This window comes from Telmatherina bonti, assembly GCF_933228915.1.
Source record: "Telmatherina bonti genome assembly, chromosome: 21".
NCBI lineage: Eukaryota > Metazoa > Chordata > Actinopteri > Atheriniformes > Telmatherinidae > Telmatherina > Telmatherina bonti.
The window spans coordinates 16,604,538-16,629,424 of NC_136630.1; the positions used below are offsets into that span (position 1 = coordinate 16,604,538).

Genomic DNA, 24,887 nt, shown 5'->3' on the forward strand with positions numbered 1-24,887 from the left:
CACTAATAGGGATCATAACATTAGCGCTATAGAGTGCTCCATGGTCACAGGGCTCTTGTGGATTTGCATTGCAATCCAAGACCCCTCTGAAATGAGAGGAGCTGCACAACACATAGAAACCTTGGATGGATAGAAGGAATCACAGGTGGAATTATCTCGAATGTTTCTTGCTGTGTCCAAACATTCAGGTAAAACTGATCTGAATCGAGTTGATCATTTTCAGTAAATCATGATGGCCTTTAACTCCATCTGCTCTAAGATGTTAATCAGCTGAAGAAAATAATGGAGGTGGTTGGGACTCCAACACCAGACCTGTAAAAGAAAATCTGCTCTGAACATGTGAGCAACAATAGATCAGATCTGCAAAAGTGATTCTAAATGCTTAATGCAAATCTTTCCGCATTTCTGTCACCCACTGATTCCACTGATGTGTCTTTTGATTGAAAAGTCAGTTTGTGTGATTGATCAAAACTGTTTGGCATCATGTGATCTTCACTGTTGCATCCAAGCTGAATGCTGGTTAATATTTGCAGGCGCAGAAGTATATCTAGTCTCTGCCCTTCATGCCCCAACAAGACTTGGAAAAGATCTTCAGAGGAGCAAATCCCCTGGGTAGATGCATCGTTTTTTCAGTTATCACATCTGAAAACCTGCAAAGAGTCAATCTAACCTGATTTCAGAAGTTCATTTACAGAAGCAGCTTTTCAAGTTTGTTTCCATCTTCCAATCACATCCAAGCAACTTCCTCTACCTGTTTGTGTCTTTTTGTTAGCTGTTGATCTACTAAAGCGCATGCTGGTTCTGGACTGTGATGGGAGGATCTCTGCCAGTGAGGTTCTGTCCCACCCGTATTTCTCGCAGTACCACGATCCAGATGATGAACCAGAGACTCCACCTTACAACCAAACCTGGAGAGTAAAGACCGAACTCTAGAAGAATGGAAAGGTAGCAGCTACATGCTAATCATCCTCTTGTCTTTTCCTAACAACGTTTTCTCTCACTTTTTCCCAATGTATGTCCTTGGAGTTAGTATTCGAAGAGGTGAGCAGCTTTAAAACACCAAGCATAAAGAGTGATAGCCTTCAGGTGGAGCAGTGAGCCTCTCTGCTCTGCCTTGTCCTTTGTCTGGGGAAGACCACATTCTTACTGAATTGGAAAAGAACAGTGAAAAAGCAAGTGAGGGAAACAACTTGTGTTTGAATGCCTGTCATGAGTCAATCTGAGTAGCAGGGGTTGACTGACTCCATGAGATCAGACGTTCACATAACAGATACAGGGAGTATTTTAGGAATAAAAAGGACTACTGCAGTGCAGAAAGTTGCTTCTGGTTATGTTTCCCCTCACAGAGGCTAAAATGAGGAACTACTCAACATCAGGGATTACAGAGGATGTGGGGATTCATATGAGGGAGCAACTTTAGGTAACTGAACTGTGTTTGCAGACTGTCAAAAGGGTATCAAAGTAAGAAAAAAAAATGCACACTCAGATTTCCAAAGCAACGACAGGAACACCGTCTCATCCTTCATCGATGCCATGAATTTCTTTCATGTATGGAGTTCATGTTTAAAGGCTTAAAGTGACGCCATTTAAAATCACAAAACAGCTTAGCATTTAGCCGACATACTAATAATGCATGATTTTAGGGCATTTTATTGTTCCAACATATTAATGGTACGACTGTATTATAATCACTGAGAGTTCATACTGCATCATTGGTATTAAACTCGAATTATGATGAAAGAGAAAAGCATTATTAGGGAATCTGACCAATTTTCAACTTGTTCTATCTCAAATTTGATTCACTTTTCCATCTTTTATGGACAAGACAAGCTACCTGCATTGCTGTTCCTCTCCTGTTTATAGAAAAGTAAACACCGACTGTATTAGTTAGTAATATTTGCCATACCTGCAGCATGGCGACTATGCTGCAGGTCTGTGTTTACAGCATGACCTCACTTCTCATACCATTTCTGCTGATGACTGATTGTTAATGATCTGTTCACTTTAGCAGCCCTCCACCAGGTTTCCATGATTCTTTGCTGTGACTTTTACAGCCCACATACCTGTTTACAGTTATTGAGATTGAAGAAATTTCATTAACTTTTAGAAATGGCTCCCAGAAAGTACGTAAACAATGCAGGATAACGATCTGTTATACAACTTGTAGCTCCATCCAAGCAAGCACTGGTCAAGCACCCCAGGCAGTCACATGATGCAGCCATGTTTGGCTGCTCATGGCAACTGAGGATCTCGTCAGTTAGCTTTCATGTGAGACTTGTTTTTGGTATTCATAATGCTTGATTATAAGAAAGAAAACTAACCCTTAGAGACACCAATGTCATTTCCCCAGACCAGTTCTTTACCTTGTTTTTTTGTATGATTCAGGGCTAAATAATTACAGCATACTAACTTCGTTGACTTAAATATTTATATAAGAAGCAGGATCTTGTTGCAGATTATGATTTAATCTGTTGACTTCCTCACTGATGTGTCATTGGTCTTGCAGCAGAGTTTTAGTTCGACAAAGCTTTTGCTGAGGTAGAAATAATCTAGTTGTGTTTAACCACAGCATGCAGAGCCAACAGACCACAAGTTTCAACATAATCCAGTGAACATGTGCATCCTCACCTTTCTCCATAGTTTCATCAGACATGTTCTGGTAGCTTTTGTACTGAAGCTAAAAGACACAGAGTTGCATAATATCCATGTTATGTATTGTTTATCAAAATATACATTAAACGCTGATGTCATAAACCACATATAAGGTTAAGTTTACCGAAATAGCTTTCTATTGTTGTGTAGAAATGCATTTAATCCTTTAAATTAGCTGAAGCACAAAAGATGTGCAAAATAGTAGTGTACATTTTAGCCTGGCGGGCCTTTTATCAGCTGTGATACAAAGACTACAGCAATGTGACAAGACTAGGGAGTTGAATAGACGTGTAACTGATGCTGAAAGTCATTCGAGGTTTGACCATGTATATGTAAAAAGTAAAGTTAGTTAGCAGTCAGCCTGCTAGATGATTGAAATAAACATGATAGCATATGGGGCAGTTTTGTGAAGTTTAACTCAATAAGATTATTTCTGCCTCAGTGGAACTTCAGCATTCCCAAAACAATAATTTACCCTTTAGAAATAGTTTCAGGGTCACAAGAAAAGAAAGGCACTCTTAGCTGTGTAGCGTTTGGAAATGACTCAGCTGATTTTCTGGAAAAAAAAAAAATGTTGCAAGTTTTGGACAGAGAATAAACCCCATCTTGTTCTGTGTTTTCCATGTTATCAGTTCTTAACTTGGCTACAGCATGTTGTTAAGCAAACATGGTCTTGCATGTACAGGTTCTGGATATTCTTCATTGAGGAGCTTTTAAACGGTGCGCTTTCAATCTATGGTAATAGTAATGCTAAGACCATTTGCTGTTCTATTATGACACTGTGCTCATGAACTAAACAAGGTGTTTGATCAAACATTAGCTTGTTATGGAGTGTGTGTGAAGTGTTGCACAATATAGCCTTTAATTTGGAAGTTACAGTGAGAGTCCAGTTCCACCCCATGTCTGCTGGGGTCCATACCTCAGCTTGTTGAAGGAAAAAGTGACACAGCACTTTTGTCTGTTTGGTTTGCCTCAAACTGCTACAATATAAAACAAGCAAGAAAGTGCTTCAGAAGGACAATGTTATTATATCCTTATGTAAACTCACAAAATCACAGAAACAAAATGACATTTTTTTTATTGTTAAAAGTAAAACAGAAAACAAATTCGATGTATTCATAACATCTTGTAAATTAATCAAATATAATCCAATAAATAAATCAAATAAATAAATCAAATATAAACACACACATCCTTCAATTTGTGCTATTTTTTAACCGCATGGACAAAAGAAACCTCCATTCAACTAAATTATAAAACCAAATTAAGGCTCTATCTTAAATGCATCGTGGAGAAGAACCACTGCAGTTAAACACACATCTTGTAATTTACCACAAAAAAGCTTCATCCAATTAACACAAATGTAGAGTATCTCAAAAACTATTTACAAAAACAGTCACGTGTAAACATAAGATCTCAAAACATAATGAAAACAAATGGTACTGAGTTGAATTGGTGCATCACTCTGGTGATTGGTGTTCATAGGCGGTGTGGTAAGAGTCATGTTCAGAGGCGGTGTGGTTAGAGTCAAACACGGTGCTGGTGGCGTGCATCTGGTTCTCCTCCGGGCAAACCACCACGTCATTTTCAAACAGGCTTATTGAAAAAAAGAGGACAGCATAGTTAGGATGATCCAAGACAAGCTGTCAAAAAAAGAAGCATGTTTCATTTCTCAATTACAAATGAACATGTAAGTATCCTTATTCTGGGTGTCAGAACATTGATATCAGATTAACATCACCTTAATCTTACTATAAATCTTATATTTGAAAGCTAAAAATGCCACAAATATAATTAGTTTAGCATTTCCTCTTAGTACATTTTTGTAGCTCAGACAGAATGTAATTGTTTGAGAAAATACAAAAAGGGCTAAAATGTTCCTCAAAAAACAAATAAATAAATAAATAATCCAGCAGCAACCATTCATAGGTTCTGAAATAAACTGAAATTGTGTGAAGCTTTACTTTGATATTATTTGCCCTGGATTCTGCAACTCCCTTTCTGACAGGTGGTAAATGAGCGACACACCGATGCAGTCTCCTTGGACATTAACAACCGTGTTGCAGCGGTCTCTGATGGAGAACAAACAATATTATATCCTGCTATTCTGAACTTTGGTTTAACTTCCCAAAATTAGACAAAGTTTGCCAATCGCCAATAACATACAAACAGAAGAAGAGGAATGAGATAAAGACACATTTCTTTCTCTAATGTGATGTTTCACATATTTACAATAAACAATATCACAATAAATAATTCCCATTTGTATATGATAAGGTCCTTTGTTTTAACTAGGTGACAGCTCTACTCTACCAAACCTAAGAATTACTATAATGACAACTAAAAGGCAATAAGCAGAACCTCACTATGGTACCTGAAACCAAACAAAAAAGAAAACAAATTAGAACTGGTGTGTCATTATATTGTGTTATCATTTGAAAAAGATATAAACATAAGTACACATACTTATTGGGCAGTAGACTTCGGCAAAAACATTTAAAGGGGTGTTATTAATTAAAATGTCTGTTATATTGATGAGAAGGACATGAGACAGGATTTTTGTTGGATCAATGAATTTGTTATTTGTAGCATGGTCGAGATGGCAACACAGTGGTTCTAACACATCTGCTGATAAGCCGGTGCATTTTATACAGAAAAATGTTTAAATCAATGTGCTTATTATTATTTAAAACGTGATCCAGATGGTGACAAAGCAGTTAAAATTAAAATTAGAAACTAAAACTAAAATTACAAAGGGCCTGAAAACCAAAAATGTACCACTGGTTCTTAAACTTCTATCAGCATCAGTCCAAAATGAAATCCCAACAACAGAAATACATCTCCTTTTAATTGATTTTTTTTTTACCTTTGGTAGCATAAATTTGCAAGTGTCTCAAATCACATTTTGTCTCAGAATTAAAAAAATATCTTTGTATGCTGGCTGGGAGTGACTTTGTTTTGGATTATTTGCATTATTTTGAAATACACCAAGGAATTGAATCTTAAAACATGCAATTTCATAAACAACGGGTGACTACGTGCATAGGAATCTGCCTTGTTATTAAATCGTATAACTCGTTTTAGTAAAAGAACTACTGCATTTAAAGTTGTTTTATTTGTCAATCCCCGGAATTCCTCACAGTAAGATTTATTAGGAAGATTGAGTGAGCAATAAATATTAAATAAACCTTTACAGTTTCATATATTCCTTGATTTTTGCAAGATTGCTATCATCTTAGAAATATTTCCCTTGATATAAAACACATGTAGTTTGCTTGTTCATTTAAGCTCAATAACTACCCCCAAACATTTGTTCTCAGTTACTCTTCCAATTTCATCATGATGTATTTTTTATTTAATCTCCTCTTTAATTTCATTTCCAAAAACTTTTTTTTTTTATTGAGTCAGAATTTATTTATAATAAACCAGGATCTGAAGACTACTAACTCTCTCAATAGACATCAAAAGTTCTTGTAAATTACTTCCAGAACTGTACATGTTTGTATAGTCTGCAAATAAAATAAAGTTAAACAGATATGTAACTTTACAAATATCATTAATAGAAAGCAAGATAGGTTTTGGACCGATTACAGAACCCGAGCGTACACCACGAGTCTACACATTGTTCTCTGCTTTCCAAGTAACTCTTCAGCCAAGAATAAGCCACACATCTTACTTCTCCATTTTCTTCAGTAATAGGCCAATACTGTAATCAATGGAATCAAACGCTTTCTGCAAATCAATGGAAATATCAACAAATACTTATTCACAATTGCTTTTGTTATTTTTTCTTTCATCTCCATAACCACATAAGTGATTGTTCTTTTTTCTCTTGAACCCGTGCTGCTGCTCACTGTGCAATACATATTTTTCAATAAATAGAGCCAGTCGTTTAACAAGTACATTTTCCAGTATTTTTGGTCTGGTCTATAATTGTCAAGACAATGCTTGTCTCCATTTTTAAATATTGGTATTATCTTTGCAGTTTTTATATTATTTGGAAAGATACCTTTTTGAAAGGACAGGTTGAAGATATAAGTAAGAGGTTTTACAGTTACATTAATAACTTCATGATTATAAGCATATCAATGCAGTTAATGTCTGTTGAGGTTTTATTTTTAAATTTTGAGACCATTTCTATTACATCTTTCTCATTATTCCCTCAAAGGAAGATGGAATTTTTAATATCCTTGATCGTATAAGTAAACTTCTTTAAATTATTATCACATGTTGGAACTCTTTTGGCAAAATTGTGATCAACACCTACAAAATAATTGTTGAACTCTTCAGCAATATCTTGTCTATTGTTCACTGTGTCACCAGACTTGTTTAAATAGGAAACTGTTGTTCTTTTTCTGCATAAAATCCCTGATAAAGATCCAAGTCTTTTTAAATCATGCATTATAGTGCTCCTTAGTCTCTCTTCTCACAACAGAAGTCGAAATATTGTTATACTGCTTATATATTTTTTCACATTAATTTGTTCCCATTTGTGAATATTTTTTTCTTTAAGGTAGCCTTTTATAGACTCTTGGCCATCCAAGGTTTCCCCTTATATTTTTCCTCAGTCTGACTTTATCTAACAGGGCAATGCTTCTTCTATGGCTTGGTGAATGTGAACAAAAATGCATCAAAAGCCAAATTCACATCCTCCACCAACCCATCTTCCCAAGTACAGTTTGCAAGATCCACTTTTAAAATGTCATTTTTTTGCAGTTCCTATTCTCACCAGTTTGTAAGTTGGCTCCCTTTTCCCAGCTGAAAAATGAATATTCCAAATACAGGAAGATGATCAGTAATATTATTTAAGAAGTCATTCATTCATTTTAAAGAAGGCTTCTTCACACCCTTTGGTGGAGGTTGCCTTAGCTTCACTGCCTTTGCCAGTGAAGCTAAACAGATAAATACTGATGAGTATTATTTGTTTTCAATAAATGTTTGATCCATCTTTTTATATCGCTATTTCCACTTCCAATTTCCTATTTCTGAGCAGCAGTGCAACTGTTGTAAAGCAGCAATTTGTGTTGTAAAATGCTGCAAAAACCCCAGTAAGATCTTGAGCAATTCAGGCACATACATGTTGATACAATGCAACTAAGTGGTTTTCAAACAAAGCTTCATAAATTGTTGCTCTAACTGAAAAATATGATCCTTTTTAGGTGAAGGTGAATTGGAAAATGTTTACAAGGAAGTTCTCTATTCAGATAAACTCTCAAAAATCTATAGACAACTTACAGGATCCACTCCACAACCACCAGAAGAGAGGCATCGTTCGCTGGAAGACCAGCCGCTGACAGAACAAGGAGGGTAGTCACAGCTCCAGTAGCGGGGATTCCTGCAGCTCCCAAGCTGGAGATGGCCGACACTAAACTACAAATCAAGCACACACACACACTCTATAAATTATTATTTTGAGACCATTTTAACTGAATTCTTTACCATTTCCTCTATATGAGCCAATCGAATGAATACCTATCAGAGAACAGCAAGTGACTTACCAGATTGTAAGTATCTGTCCAATCTCCAGGTGAATGTAGTTGAGCTGAGCAATGAAAATGGTGGCAACTACTTCGTAAAGGGAGGTTCCGTTCATGTTGATGGTCGTGACGATGGGTAACATGAAACGGGTGATCCTCTTGTCAATCCTCATGTTGTTCTCACAACATTGGAAGGTGTGTGGCAGGGTGGCAGAGCTTTCACAGACAACACATCCTTCCTTAGTGCAGCATATACACAAGCAAAGTGTAACTCCATTTCTCTGCAACATTTCTCTGTGTCCATGAACACATGTCCTACCTAGATGAGATGAACAAAGCCGTTAGTAGAGCTGGAGAAACTGCTCTGATGACGGTGAAGGGGTTACGTCTCACACACACAAAATAGAGGAGAGGTAGGACGACACATCCGTGTATTGCAAGCCTGATGAAAATATATATTAAAAAAAAAAAAAAAACATAATACATACAAGTTTTTTGCCAGTTTCAGACAAATGAATCTACTCTGAACAGCAGTTATTAGTGGCTAATGTTGGCAAAGCTTAAAAAGATTTTGCTTCATGATGAAAGGTTTTCTTCTGATAGTCCAGCTTCCACAGTACAAAAAAGGCTTGTTAGATAAACAAATTATTGTAATTGGAGCCAACATGTGCGCATGTATGAGTTCTTGTCTTGCAACTTTAACCAGAATGCATATGTACATATTTCCTGCTGAAAGTGCACCAGCAGTTCATTTTGGCAGTGCTGGTAAAACATACCCGAGCAAAACCACTGCTGCAAAGTGTCCCAGTTTTCTGATGGATTCCCAGTCGTTGACCTCCAGTACGTGGCCTGCAATCATGAACGTCAATCCAACTGGAAGGTAGCTGAAATAGAAATTACGTGCATAAAGAGTTTATTAAAACTCATGCAACTGCTTAGAAAATGTCTGTCCCAGACACCCCAGATGTTAACTCTTTTTTTCAGCTATTTGAGTAAAAAGAGTTACCAAATAAAACCTTCTGCATTTCTAAACTTTCACAATGTGGAGTAAAAGTTTTTTTTTTTTTTTGTTTTTTTTTTTTTTTTTAAGAACATCTTCATCTTACTTCAGTATTAAGGAGACTATGGATTTTGTTGCCTGATTGAAGGCAGTAAGGATGTTCACTAAGGTTTTCCCTGGTTTTCCTGTCATTGGAAGCAAGATGCCAGCGATGAGAGCCCAAACAATCAGAGCCAGAATGTTGGATCCTGGAACATAACTGTCCACCAGCTTTATTTCCATTTTGTCCTGGAACGAGATTGCAAACAGTGACTGTTGGATAGCAAAATTTTCTTCTGGGTTTTCACCACACTTTTACACTTCACAAATAATATTAGCAAACTCGATACAGAGAGGAAGAGACTATATTTACCTCTGTCATCCCAGGAATTTCTTCATCTCCTGGTGCTGGAACATACCTGATCTCAGTCTTAAACTACAAGAAAAACCAATGTTCACTTCACAACATATGGAGGAGTGAAAAATAAGCTGTAGACCTGAATCAGAAGCATACCTGTCTGAAGCACGCCACAATCAGGTTGTGGGGAACCAGGTTTCTATGTGCAGGTAAGAAAAGTCACACTGACGATATGACATCAACAAAGCTGTGCCCTAATAACCGGGCTGAAAAGGAAATTATAGCTCAAGTACAGGGAGAATTCCTTCTAAACAACTTACGTTATAAGATCCCCGAAGATCATCCCAGAGGAGAAGAATTCCTCTTCTTCATCAAAATCTTCATCAGCGTAAGCAGCTCCCGGTTTCATCAACAGCACCAGGATCAGTCCTACAACAAATAGTTTAAAACTGAGTGCATGAAGCAAACAGCAAACTAGACACGATTGATAGCTGCCTTAATAACGTGCCTATTTACAAGTTTTGTGATAAAAACAAAGTCTTACCAACAGCCACGGCCAGGAGAGTGGATACCATTACGTACAAAACTGTTCGTACTGCAATCTTCCTGAAGGCTCCCACACTTAAACTTGTAACACCTGATGAGATCAGACCACAACCCAAGTGATTACATGTAACCCAAAGGCTAATAGTTTAACCACTGATAGCTTTTCAATCAGTGTGAGACAGAAGGATTTGCTGGTTCCCATAACAACAATCAAAAATGGAAATGATATAAGTGGAGAAGCTAATTACAACGAACAAAAATTTAGCTGACAACAAAACAATAAGGCAATAAAGACTCTTTCTCCTGATAAAGATGTTACTTGGAGAAATAAGTTTCATTGAGGAAGCAAATTCTGTGGAATAACAAAAGCAGGGTGGGTTTTTCATCCTTAATACTGTATGAACAGCATGAGTCCCCTCATAGTAATATTTGCAAATGTAAAAACCTTTTTGCAGATTTTTTGTTAAAATGATACTAAATCAATCTGCTAACGATTGTACATCTGCTATATTGAGTAACTTATGCAACAAGTTGGCTGTAAGCATCATTCTGTGAACAGGACCACAGCGACACAGCTTTGGTGCTCTTACACACATTGTGATGAGAAGACTTACAAGTAGAAAAACTGGGATCAGGTAAACTAAACACTGGTTTAAACCTCACAAAATTCTGTTTTTCTAACATTGATAATTTAATGAAACAACATGAGAAGTACCTGTGATCACACTTGTCACAACAAGAGGAATGCAAATCATTTGCAGCATGTTCATCAACAGATCAGCCGGAAAGTTGATGTACTGAAGTTGGCTTTCGGACAAAGGCAGGTAGTACTTGAGAATAAGCCCCAGACCAAAACCTGAAGGACAGAACAGACACATTATAAACTGATCCGAAATATGTTCAGTTAACTTAACTTCCAGTCAACTTGAGGTGAGTGTGAAGCCATAACCTTACCGTATGTTTTTAGGTCTTTTTTCATAGCCAAAACTTTTTTTTTTTTTTAATTTAAAATTTAAAGAGATGAGAACAAGACTTGTGTGGAAACATGGTGATAACTAGGATTTAAAATCAATTAATACCAACCTTATAGTATCGGTCTTTGAAAAATTACAACTCTGTGTAGAGACAAAAAGTAAGTTCTGGAATAACTTAAATAATGTTTTTCTTTCTGGATGTCTCATTTTTCATTGTTTAACCCATGCAGAACTCCATTATGACACTCATAGCTGTATTTTTTTTTTTTTTTTTTTTTTTTTAAACGTACAACACAGATACCAAAACATTTCAGAGTTTTATTGCAACCTTTTTCATAATCTCGGTTCTGATTGTTTCTAAAATGCAAACAGAATAACAACACTCACATTAAATCAACGAGTATTTTCAGCTGCAAGGTGTAAATTTACACACATTAACATCAAATCTAATTCTCAATTTAACACCTTGAAAATCCTTGTCAGTTATGCTTGTTAACAGAAACGATTCATGTTTTTAACGGTTAAGTCTTAGCATTAGTCTAATGTTTTGGTACCAACATCATGAGCAGATTTATATACAGTTTATGAATTGAGTATAAAATTATATCTCACCCAGGACGACAGCTAACAGGCTGAAAGCCTGAAATTTGTTGTTCACAAGTACTCCCCAGCACCGGTTCCTGCTGACTGGACAGCAGCCGCCAGCGGTGGCGGCCTCGTTATTCTCCACATCCGACATTGCTGGCTAATATAGAGAAATTCCTGATTATCCGTCGTCAGCAATAGTTTGATTAAACAACCGAGGAAACTGTCAATAAACCAATCATTGATCAATAGATCAAAATAAGTCATTGCTTTAGTGGTCTTGTCACTTCAACTGTACGAATTCTGATTCAAATCTCTATTTATATCATGCGACCTTTTAAAGATAAACACGAGTCTCCTTAGCAACGTCCGCATCATACACACTCCATGGTCAGCGAGAGTTCTAATGCCAACTGGCATGCATTATTTACTACATTAAATCACTAATATCACTCCGTCACCATGGCAGTGTAATTACACAGCTGGGCGACTGGCTACAATGTCGACTTTGCAGAGATTTGTTTTATGAATGAAGTCTGAGTTTATACCTTTTTTTGTACAATCATGACTTCTTAACATATTTTGCATAATGTTTTTCTATCTTGTTAAAGAAGTTTTAATCTAAATTTTTATATTTTCTGAAATGTGTTGTCAAAAATGCCATGACAACTTTTAAAAAGTTTTCATTTTTAATCAAATATTCACTATCATTTTGTTTGTTTTACATGTATGCATGTCCTTTGTTGAAATGTATCCATCATAACAAAAAAACATATCTTAGACTATGTTTATCTTTCAAGTAAAACTAATTCAAACTCATGAAAAAATATATGATCGTTCTAAAAAAATATATTAGCTTCATCATACAGAAACCTCTTTATCAATAAAGGAATTGGTTCCTTTAAGATTACAGTTTATAGTTTCTTTCAGTCGGTTTGTAGTATTTCTCTGAACAGAATTCATGTTTGCACAGCAGTTTGTTTCTCAGAGCAATTAGTACACACTGCAGCATCTAGTGTGTCACCTGCAAAAGCATGTCACTTTCTAAAAACTTTCAAAAAATAGTTTGTTCCTCAAAAACAAGTATTTATCTCAAAGAAACTGTCTGAGCCATCAAAATTTAAAAGTTCTGTCACCACTGAGTACTAACAAGGTACTCAACTGGCTTAGTCATCCTTTCATCGTGACAGTCTGATCTGTAAGTGTTTTTGAATACAAAACAGTCTGATCTTGGCGACATACCTGGAAATGCCAAAGACAGCACTACACTCTGATGTTGAGCCATCTGAAAACTAAAGTAAAGTTACACATTACTGTTAATGTAACTGAATGATGACACATAATACACTGATTCACATTTTACATTACACGCTCTTTGCCATTTTATAGTAATTTACTTACAAGAAAACACACACACACACACACTTCAGTCATGTCAACAAATCTAAAGTATCAACTTGAAATTAAAGTATCATCATTTTCTGTCTGTCTGGCCAGATACATCTACTTAACACCTAATATCATCCCTTGTGCTGCAGTGAGGAAATTGTCCCCTTGAGTGGTAAATCTACCCTTTGCAGAATAGTTTAATAACCAATGAAATGAGGACTATTGGTTTTATGGTGACTGACTATTCTACAGCTCTATGTATAGACAGATATGACCAAAGTAAATAATATAAAAGTTAAATAACAGATAATTGTATGAAAGCAAATGCTACATGTCCAAAAGAATTTGCAAATTGATCAGTGCACTGACAAATGCTCTTCTGATGTTGTTAAAGAAAATTGTTGTGAAGTTTGAACTTAGAAATATAAAAATGATAATTCTGTTGTGAGAAAAGCACTAAAGCAACAAAGAAAAACTATAATTTGATCCTTTAAGTTGCTGTCCTCGAAGGTTTAAGGAAGCTATCTATAAATATATCCAGAAACAGGAACGCGCTTCTTCTGGTGTTGTCCCAGCTCTACTGAATTAATACTTATCTCAGTATGTATTATTGGTAACACTTTGACTTTGATATGTCTTCATAATTGGAAAACATAAATCATTGTACCTAAAATCTGATTATTTTAGGAAAGTCTTATATCCAGACAGCTAAATCTGGTCATGCCAAAGTATTATTTGTTACATTTGAAAATAAAGCCCAGATGCACATTAGAATAATCTATTATCTAAAGAAGCAATAGGCTTTCAAAATCTTAAATTGTATATTAAAGTAAGTTGGGGGCGTGAGAAATCTCATTCAGTAACCCTAGTCATTTAGCTTGTGGATTGGTCTGTGTTTTTATTGACGTTGTTTGCTTCTTAAAATTGTCTATAAAACTGCCCTTGATTTAGTTTTATTTTTCCCATGTAAAGCACATCTAATTCATGGATTATATTTGATCACATGGTCAGATGTCCGAAATGTAGCATAACCAGTGGGATGTCCTTGCACTTTGATACAATCTAAACCAGAACAAAGGAGGAAAAATAAGCTTTAAAATATTTTCATTTGGTTTTTCTTGCACGGCGGTGTGTAAATTACATGTTTATGTGCCCATCTCCTTTTTAAAACTCCACAGAGCAGTCTGAGAAGACCAATGAGGACCTCTCCTCTGCAGCTTTCGCCTGTCTCCTCTCACGATCCGTCCGCGACACCCACAATTCCCCGCGCGAGGACAAGATGGAAGAAAGCAGCGACCGCAGGAGAACAATGTTTTGGCAATAAACCCCCCAAGCGGCGAATACAGAAAGGATACAGGCACGTTTGAAACCAACTGCGGTCATGCGTAGGTGAGTGGGAAACTATATAGCATTTTATTCTCCTCTAGTGTTGGGCTTATGTCGACATTTATACAAGCGATTGTCTGAGTCGACGCAAACGGGAGATGCACGGAGCATCATTGTTTCTGTTGCATGGGCCGTAATGCGGGTTTTCAGCTAGCTGCTAACAAGCTAGCTCGTGGCAGCTTGATTGTTATAAACACAGCTGCCTCAAAGCGTATAGTCTCATTTAATCTTTTTCCTTCTGTTGGTAAATTTCTAGTCTACACATGACTCAAATGCTGAGTTATATTTTGCTAGCCAAGCATTTAGTAAACATTAACTAGTGGTAATTACAGCTAAAGTTAGCTATCAATAAATAGAGCGCCAGCGCTGCTCGCAGCCAGACAGATTTGATTTCACGGGCGTCATCAAAGCTGGAGAATGAGCGAGACGTGCTGCTGACATGACTTCAAAGCAAATCTGCTTTCAAATCGGCTTTAAGCCAAAACTTTTATTTTTATAAACCTAATTTCTGGAATAGGTTTTTGACCTTATACTGATTTCCAACAGTATGGACGCTTATATAGGTAAAATTTAACTTAAATAGTATTAAATCACAGGTTTTTATTTCAGCGTTAGCTAGCCTCATAGCAACTCCAGGTAACATGCTAAAACGTTAAATTGGTTATAACGATTTTAATCAGAAAATGTAATGTATATTTGAGCTATTTCAGGCCTCTTAACTTTTAGGGTTGGTGTGCTTTCATTTGTGGGACAGAATTTGGTTTTTGGGCGTGTTAAGCGATTGTTTTGATTGAGGACGCAAAGATGCTTGATTGTGTCTCATTGTGGCTAGCTAACTGTGCTAACTAGCTGGCTAACTATTATGCATCACAAAAGCTCATCTGCTTTCTGTTAAATGCTGTGTCGCGTAGCCAAATGGTCAGCTGGTCTAGACCAAACAATAAATACTCGCTTCTTTCGCTCTTCCTGCGTGTTCAGTAGCACGTCCCATCGAGTCACCGGACTAGGCTTACCTAAAACGCGTTAATAAAACTGAAGAATTGACCTGAATATTGTTTGTTTTAAGGAAAGGGTGCTGAACCGACTAATTTGTCTGTGTGTTAGCCAGTGGATTTAGCTTTTGCATTTATACATCATTGTTAGCTCAATGTGGATCAGCATGCATCAAGCTAAGACAAATAGATTTGTCAAAAAGCTGTAAAGCTACTACACAGAATTTATTTAGACAAGAATCCTGATCACTTGATATTGATGTGGAACAATGCTCGAGTATGAATAAAGATTTCAAATGCTTTTGTCGTTTTTTATGATCTATAAATATATATATGTATGTATGTATATATATATATATATATATATATATATATATATATATATATATATATAATACCTAAAATGATTCATTTTTAAAGTAGAACTTTTTAATCTTTTTAAATGTCCTTATTGCTGCGCAGAAAAAATGTACTCTTTTGGTTTAACTTGAACTGATAAAATTGATGCTAACTGTTCAACTGAAAGCTGAAGGGGATACAACTAGATAAATTAACATGTTTTTCTGGTAATTTATTCCTTTATATTGTTAAAGTTACTTTATCTGTAATCATCACCCCTGTCTTACATTTCCATTGGCTTTTAATTTTTGTTTATTCTTCTACACTAAATTGTTTTTTGCATAATTTCACAGTTGAATAGAATGAGTCATGGAGATCTTGGGGGAAATTCAGATAACTTTAGCACACAGAACTGGCTACATTTTCACACGTTATTTCATTAGCTTCAAGTCTGTAGCTAATTTTCAAAAATTCTTTTGAATGCGCTGATGGGTTTTTTTATTTTTTTTTAACTTCTTAGTCTAAATGAAGACATTTTGCATGTAATCCAAGTTTCCAATTAATTGTACAATTGGTTTTTGGCCTTTTTCTGACAAGGTAAATGAATGAATCATAAAGAAAGTAATTTGATCTAAGAAATGGTTTTCAGTTGCAGTTTGACCATGTAGTTGATACACGATTTTATTAATGTTAGAATATTGAAAATAATTGAGCTGTTTTAAGAGATGGTCCACAAAACATGGCTGTCTAGTTTAGATCTGTATATTTCACATCTGTAAACATCACAATGTAACATGTTAATTTTTTTCTCTCTTTCAGGATAGTCTCCTCTTGCATTCCTTATTAGATTATTTACCCTCCTTCTCCCCTGCACAGAGACAAACTACCATCATGAGTATTATCCAAGACAAGTTAGGCAATGAGTTTTTGCGCAATGGAGGCATGGACCCCAATTTTGCACCAGGTATGCTTATGTTCAGCCATTTGCCACCAGTCACCAGCTTTACACGGCTGGCCTCCCAGTCAGTTATGGGTGAGCTTCCCCAGGAGATGATCCTTAAAAAAGAGCGTGACTCACCCCCGGATCACCAGGGTACCACTGCTGCAAACACTGGGGGGTTCCTGCACAGTATGGGCATTAAACAAGAGAGACTAAGTGAGGTGGATTATCGAATGCCTCTCTACAGTGGGGCTGGAGGAGTAGGGGTGAACTGTGTTGGGGGGGTCGCAGGGAAGAGTGGTACTGACATGGCAGATATGTCTTTTGGCAACCACCACCAAAATCACCAGAATATGCTCCTGCATGACCTCAGCCTCAGCAACGTTCGTTCTTTGGGAGAACCGGTGAGTTGAGGGCTTGGTTGTAAATGCTGTGTAGTCCATCTTAATGTTCTTCTGTCTTACACGTGATATGCTTACTTGTTTCTTGATAGATGCCAGGAAGACCAGGTAAAGAGCCAAAAGAGTCCTCAGGTAGAAGAGGGCGGAGGAGCAATGGGGATGGGCAAGGAGGCAAAGCTCGAAGAAAACGCAATGATGCTGCAAAGGTTCATCACTTATTTTTAGCTGTTTCTTTCATAACATTAAAGATTAAGACTAGTATAAAAATAAGTTATTATTGCTCTCATTTCAAAGCCAAATTTTTGGTTGTTTCCTCTTGTTTGTCATTATAGGCCATGATGCTGGATGCAGATGGAGCCTGCCTGTCCCCTAACTCAAAACCACATATCTGTGAGCACTGTAATGCTGCCTTTCGCAGCTCCTATCACTTGCGTAGACATGTGCTCATACACACAGGTAAGAGACATTCAATGTAATTTTTTCTGAGACTTAACATTTCCCTATTCAAAGCATGTCCCACAGAGAATGTAATTTAATTCTCGTTTTGTTAATTGGGGCTTTTATACTAGAAAAGAAACCATATGAAATGCAGATGGTGTGTTTAAAATAAGGACAAGAATGAGTTGGGGTGTGTTGTTGCATAATACTAAGATGATAGCTAAACAGCAGACAAGTTCGGAAGAAATTTGCTGCCTCAGATATGTTCATGGACTGAATGAGCAGCTGGGGATAATTAAACCCCAACTTAAAGGAATGAAGGGGGTATGAACAACCTTTTTCTGCACTTATTCAAAACCAGAGAATTGCTTTTGACTGAGATGACTCAGTTGATTATGAGTGATTACTCATTTATTTCAGGAAATATTAGTCATATTCTTTGCAGGGAATTCTTTGCTTTGTTCTTGTAAGTTAGAATCATTATTTAAATGGGGGAAAATCACTTCTTTCGTATTTATTTTTGATCTTGTTTTATACAAGTGGAAAAATGACCACACATCTGGTCTTTTGCAATAATTGTGTGTAGAACATAAATGTGAGAGTTGTAACATAAAGAAGGATTACCCACAAAGTGCAAGATGTTTTTTTTAAAACATTTTAAATATTTAATCTTGACATTTTTAGATGTTTATTTATCCATCAGACAAAAATACCATGAGGCTGCAATTAATGTGGTGCTCGAATGGTTATACTCCTGACTGTACAGGTGAGAGACCTTTCCGTTGCAGTCAGTGTAACATGAGCTTCATTCAGAAGTACCTGCTGCAGCGGCATGAGAAGATCCACAGCGGTAAGTTTGACCGGTTGGATATATAGAAGCCTAGAAGAGGGTACCTTATCAGGAGTACCTTTCATCTCTGTTGCATTGACTCTGACTGTTTTTTGTTTTTTTTTTTCTGTTTGCAGGGGAAAAGCCTTTCAGCTGTGACCAATGTAACATGCGCTTTATTCAGAAATACCATATGGAGCGGCACAAAAGGACACACAGTGGCGAGAAGCCTTACCGTTGCGATACCTGCCAACAAGTATGGCCCTTTGTAGACTTAATAGCTTTTTTTAAACAAATATTTTAAACAAGCTCTATATTTAAAATTATTGAATAGTTTGTGTTGCATTATCCTTGTGTTTTTTTCCTTTCTACCCAACAAGTCTAAGCCTCTTTCTTCTCTGTTTTTTCGTTTCTCCCAAGTTTTTCTCAAGAACAGACCGGTTACTGAAGCACAAACGGACATGTGGAGAAGCCATAAAGAAGGGTTTAGACCCAAACATGCTGGAGCTCAGTGAAGCAGAGCTAGGCCAGGGCAGCTATTCACTCACTCAGGGAAACTCTACCACCTCTGGACGCAAGAGGGCAAAGTCCAAAAACAGTGAAGGTAGTGAGCGCAAGAGGAAGAAGAATGCCTCAGCAGCATCAGCCTCATCTTCTGGGGGTATGGCCCGTGACCTGGGCCTGCAGGACTTCAACATGGAACACCCCTCTGGTTCTGACCCTGCAATGCAGGGACGGGCTCCCAAATTGGTCTTTAAGAAAACAGGTCGCAAAGGGCTTGACAAGGGCCTCCTGTCCCTAGAAAATAGTTCTGATGGAACAAAACTGTTAGGTCAAAAGCCTGGCTCCATGGATCATGTAGAGGGTTCTGGCCTTGATAACATGGGTCTACTCCAGGGACCTGGGGGCAATAAGCCTGGGCCCACCACCAGCAGCAACTATGACGACGCAATGCAGTTTGTCAAAAAGCGGCGCTACCTCCATGCGGTTAACAATGACTATGGAGCTGGCTCACTTCACATGGCGTCTCAGGGCAGCGGTGTCATCCAGGGTTCCCTGGGACCAGAGCCCACACTGGCCATGCTGGACTCTTCTCCGCTGGAACTCAAGCCTGACAAGTCAGGCATTCCAGATGAGGTACTGCAAAGCCTGCTTGATCATTATAGCCATAAGCCAGAGGGAACACACCACCATGATGTGACTTTCGACTTGTCAGACCACCCACACCATGTAGACCTCCAGCCAGCAGCCCCTGTTACCCCAGAATTGGAGGACGACTCTCCCAACGGTGGTGACAAAACAGCTGTGATGAGCGAATACTCCAAGTTCCTCCTGCAGGCTCTGGAGCGCACCAGCCACAGCGGACCCTTCCCCAGCCTTGGTCCAACGGGGCCTTTCCCACTCCTGTCCAGCAGCTCCAGTCCCACGGGGCCCTTATTCTCTGACAAACATGTGTACACCACATCTCCACTTGATTGTGGCTTCCCACCTGCTGTGTCTTCCCCACTGCCCATAGCTGCCCCTTCATCAAATTCCTCTTCATCTTCCTCTAAGTCCCACTATGGCATGCTTGTTGGATCCCCCTCCCAGACAGGCTATCACCTTGGCTTGGAATCTACTAGCCACCAGCAGCTAACTCCATCTCAGGAGCTGACAGAACAGTTGGAGAAGCAGCACTCCCCTGGCACCTTCAGCCTACCCCCCCAGGAGCTAACTGCCCCAGCAGAGGGCTCCAAGGGGCAGCAGCCTAAAGCTGGAGGGAGCACTGCACCCACCAATGGTTCCACTTACCCAGACCTCTCCCCACTGAACCCCCCAAAAGAACCCACCTACCAGATTGAGAACTTCGCCCAAGCTTTTGGCTCCCAGTTCAAGTCTGGACGGCGGACCCCTCTGAGCTATGGTAGCGATCCCGGGGCAGAGGTCGACCACAGAATACGGACTCCAGTGTCAGAATTCTCAGGGTATACTAGTTTGTTAGCTGACGTCAGCGAGCCAGTGAGTACAGGATCAAAAACCCCGACAAGCCAAAGTTTCAGATAAGGGTCAGGCGAGGTGAAGCTAGTAGGGGTCTGCTGTTACGGTCCATACAGTCCCTACACTCGCTCTAATTTTGTTCCTGTAGCAAAATTTTGTTTTATGAACACTGCCATTAAATGTTAATACAAAAATGACCAGGGAGGGTCTTATATGGCCTCAAATGCAATTTTTTAAAAATATTCTCGTTTTTATTATGTAGTTGCCTATGTTTTGTTTAAGAGTAGTGATTTTGATATGAAACGTACCGTAGATTTAATGTAATTTAAAACATTTAGAGGGTAGCTATGAACTTGCTTGTTTTTTTTCCTTCTTTTTCTGTACCCATGTGTTTTATCAATCATCATACCATTGTAAAGTAATAATGATTAATGTTGATGATTTCAGTAATGATAACATTGTGGCAGGGAAAGGCCCAGAATTCAAATGGCAAAAAAAGTATATATTGTCTGTTACAAGAAACGTATTAACTCAGGAAAATAGGCAAAATTGTGTAATAAGACTTTGTATTATGAGATGCAATTAGCACAGTTTTTACAGGTGTACTTCAAGACTACAAAGCTTTTATTTTTCTTTTTTCTTTTTTTCTTTTTTTTATTTTTATTAAGAACAACAAATTCACAATAGATGTTTGGTTTCTACTGCATGTAGCTTTGTTGAGATCATGGTACTGTTGTCTCAATGTGAAGACATCCACAGTTTTTCTGAGAGCCATGTCTGCACGACGCAGCATGGACTGTAGCAGCATTTAGTCCATTGAGCTCTCACACACACACACCATGTTCTGAAGTGGATGTGTTTTAGCGTAACTGACCATTGTAGTTGTCAGCTGGTGAGACTGCCCTTGTTGCAGCAGGATCCAGGCAGCTCTAACCAAGAGTACTTGCTTATGACCATTACAGCTATCTGTTTCAGAATACAATGAACGCCACCAGTCAGTGATTTTTTTTCATCACGCTATTGCTAAAGTAATTTTTTTTTTTTTTTTTTTTTTTAATAAGTCACCACTTTTCTACTCCAGTCCTTGCTGTTCCTTTTGTGTCAATGGAATCAAACAAGCACTTTTTTAAACAAATCATTGGAAACAACAGTAACCCATTCAATTTGCATATGTGATACGTTATTATTATGCTAATGATTATTATTTTTAAGAGGAGAAAACTGTGAATGGGAGTTGGGAGGGAGGGAGAGTGGGCGGGCTGGGTTATTTGGCGGGCTTTAATAGGAGCCAACTAGGTGTGAAGATGGGCATTTAAGGGTATGTTGCTTTTTCTCTTAAGGGTAGAAAATGGAAAGGGTTGGGTGGGATTTTTTTCTCTCTCTATTTTTCTTCCTTACGGTTTTTCGGGTGATGTTGTAAAATGATTTGCCATAATTTTGTTATACAATATTTTGAGAGTACCTCTTTGTATTTAAGTGTTTTGAGAGATGGGCTGACATGCTGGAACCCTTATATGGGTGTGTTGGATGCATACCCCAACCCTTTTTATTTATTTCCAATACCTTCAACAAGCCTCAGTAGCAGATATTTTAGGAAAATAATTGCGGACCTACACCCAGTCCCTCCATATTTGATTGTTTTTTCTTCTGTTTTTTATGTTTTAATTTAGTTTTTCTTTAACCCCACGGTTTTAGTAATTGTAAGAAGCAGCTTCAGTACCAGTTCAGAAACAAAGTTAAGTTAAATCCACCTCCCTTCCCCAAAATTCAGCCCCGCACTCACAAGAATAAACAATGGCCTTCTTTGTCTTCCGTGGCTAAAGCCATTCTGTCCCGGCAGCCAGGGTTGATATTTAATTTAGTTGATTTCCTGTGAGCCGTTCCCTCCCCACCCTCCCTCTTCCCTTTCCTATGTCTGTGAGCTCCACAGCCAAGAGACTTTGAAGCTGCTCAGATCACATTGAACAAAGACTGACTGACCAGCCAATTCACTCCAAACACACTATGCTTTTAGAAAAGAGAAAAAAAAAAAGAGTGGGATAGATGGCGGGGGAAAAAAAGACAAAAAGATTGACCTAAATATACCTCATATCATTAAAGCGTAAGAAAGCAGGGACACGCGTTTCATGTATGTAGTGGAAATATTTGTAGTATAGGTTCGACATATTGTATAATCATTTAACACTGCCTGTGTTTACAATTATAGAGCAAATGACTCATCAAAATGCAAATGTATTTTTTTTTCTGTAAAAACATCCACGCCAAGCAGTGTTGCATTATAGATGCCTCATAGAACATTCATTCTTCTCATGTTATATCCCTTATTTTTGTTACTTGCCATAATGTGTTTTGATATGATCTCTAGGACATTGTTTACAAAAAATGTACAAAAACACTAAAAATCTGTGTTCTTTTTTTTTTTGTTTTTGTTTTTCTCCAGTATGCATGAAAACATTTTGTACGGCTTTTTTTTTTTCTGTCACCTCAATACCAAATTTTTGTAGCAGAAGCCTCCCCATTCCTTCGTCCTATTTGTTCTAGACCCCTCGTGATATAATTTCCCAGGCTGTACCTGTTATTGAGATGAACGGATTAGAGAAGCCAATAAAACTTTTTGTTACAAAAGTGTGCATGTTGTCTTTTTTTTTTTTTTTTTACAGAGAAAGCATGATTTCCCCCTGACTTTTTATTATAATTTTAGATTGGATGCTTAAATGTATCTGTTAGGATTAAAGTGAAACATTTAAAAAACAGTGAAGAAAATCTGGATTGTTGAACTTGAGCAACAGTAAAATAATCAGTAATGTAAGTTGGGTTAGCAGCATAATATTTGATGTTTCTTCATACTGCAGCTTCAAATGCCTAAAATGAGTAACAAGTGTTTTTCTCCTGCATATGGGAACAAACAACCAGACCAAACTACAGTCGACAATGTTTTGGAGTAGTGGCATATTAGTGACTGCATGTTTTCTCTCTTTGTGACAGATTTTTTTTATCCTCTGAAAGCAGTTTTTTTTCTACTTGTATTTTCGTTAACAGGACTTTCTCCTTCCACTTCTGCCACTTTTAAACAAATATTTTGGTGAGTAACCACGCTAACATGAAAGTTGTGTAAATGTGAGAGCAGCTTATTGAGTCTTTCCAAAACCCAAGCGATGTCAGGAACGTATCAAACTTGTGCACTGCAAGGAGCACTGTTAAAGTTGGTTTCAGGAGAGTCCAAATTAGCTGTTTGTAAAACCAGAAAGGGTCCTGTCAAAGAGGTGGATCTGGCGATGTTCTGTTAATAATTAAGAAGCTTTTAGCAGTTCAGCTTTAAATAGAGTTTGAGTTTAACCACATCACAAAGAAAATGGGAGGTTTCCAGAATGCGTTGCGTTTTAGTCTGTGAGCATTCTTTGTTCTCTATTCCTGAGTTTTAATTTTAAATTATATCTTTCTTTCTTTCTTTCTTTCTTTAGCATAATCAAGATAAAAAGCTTTGAACTCTAAAACTATAAACTCTGCAAACAAACGGTGCAGCTGGATACACCTTGCTGTAAAAGTGAGATGCTTTGTAACGTGTCATGTGAACCTGGAGGTTGGTATGCTTCTACCTGTGTTATAGGTGCTACCAGAAGATGGAGTTGTTTTCCACCAACTCATCCAGAGTATCTTGACCAAAATGCAACTCTGGAGTACGACACAAGCAGCCAGCATAACGGCTGTTCGGTCCTGTGTTGAATGCAATGTCAGCAGGACTCTATTGTTTTCACTTAGACTGACTTCAGGTTTTGTGCAGCAAGGAATACTGCTGTGGTATCAGAAATATTTTGCTCTTTGGCCTCTTAAAATGCCTTGAAAGGAGTTTTGCTTATATATGCTTAGATATAATTACTGCAAAATGTTCACATTTTATTTTCTAATATTGCATCAGAGCAGCTAAACACCAATATCCAAAAGTCGGTGGTTCATAAGTACTTAGACCAACAGATGGCTTAACATTAACTGCTCTTCTGATGTGTGAGTGTGAACATGACTAATAATACATGTCAAGCAAATCACACTTGGGGGCATTTTAGAAAGGATTTTAAGAGCACTTTATTGTAATCACTAAATCATCAAATTTCAGAGCATGTTTAGACACAAGGAGCTGTTCTCGCAAGGAAATGAAAAGACTTCCCGCTGATCTGGAGCCCTTTCACCCGGCCTAACTTTCAGTGCCATGATAAAAACATTCCCTTTACCCCTTGCCCTGTCAGCTCTGTAATCTACCTTGAAGGAAGCTCTGAGCTCAGGATCAAAGGTTTTCTGGAGCTTTACTTCAGCTCTTATCAGTCTCACCACCTCTTCCTCATAAACACCATGTCCATACACTGCTCCCAGTCGTCATGAATCTGCCTCACTGCCAGGAACAGCTCGCTGGGTGGGGTTAAAGATGGGCAACTGGAGGTGACTTTGGACTTATGGTTGTTAAGACAGGCAGTTATTGCACAGTGATTGCACCTTTGTTGACACTCCTCACAATAACATGTTCATAAAACCTATTAAAGACCCATGTGAAGACTGTATATGTCTCTGGAAAG

The 24,887-nt window shown here is 37.8% G+C and overlaps 2 protein-coding genes and 1 pseudogene across 3 annotated transcripts in view; 2 read left to right on the plus strand and 1 right to left on the minus strand.

Moving 5' to 3' along the window:
• The window catches only part of LOC306771375 (mitogen-activated protein kinase 11-like), a 1,754-nt pseudogene extending 656 nt beyond the window's left edge, over positions 1–1,098 (plus strand). Inside the window, exons 4-7 of the transcript in view lie at positions 260–339; positions 534–612; positions 773–945; positions 1,031–1,098. The product of the transcript in view is annotated as a mitogen-activated protein kinase 11-like (transcript). The remainder of the gene's footprint in view (positions 1–259; positions 340–533; positions 613–772; positions 946–1,030) is intronic.
• Positions 1,099–4,112: 3,014 nt separating this feature from the next.
• On the minus strand, positions 4,113–11,785 carry LOC306771377 (excitatory amino acid transporter 3-like; the record flags this gene model as incomplete). The annotated part of the gene is made up of 11 exons (XM_079260544.1): positions 4,113–4,248; positions 7,888–8,022; positions 8,151–8,345; positions 8,906–9,013; positions 9,236–9,417; positions 9,542–9,604; positions 9,683–9,725; positions 9,847–9,955; positions 10,071–10,163; positions 10,788–10,928; positions 11,659–11,785. The coding sequence occupies 11 exons, from the start codon at positions 11,783–11,785 to the stop codon at positions 4,113–4,115; spliced, it is 1,332 nt and encodes a 443-aa protein (XP_079116670.1).
• A 2,505-nt stretch (positions 11,786–14,290) lies between these two features.
• On the plus strand, positions 14,291–20,583 carry LOC306771967 (zinc finger protein 281-like). The gene is made up of 7 exons (XM_079261337.1): positions 14,291–14,409; positions 16,557–17,081; positions 17,171–17,284; positions 17,411–17,534; positions 18,283–18,366; positions 18,483–18,601; positions 18,766–20,583. The coding sequence occupies exons 2-7, from the start codon at positions 16,629–16,631 to the stop codon at positions 20,386–20,388; spliced, it is 2,517 nt and encodes an 838-aa protein (XP_079117463.1). The 5' UTR covers positions 14,291–14,409; positions 16,557–16,628; the 3' UTR covers positions 20,389–20,583.
• The last annotated feature ends 4,304 nt before the right edge of the window (positions 20,584–24,887 follow it).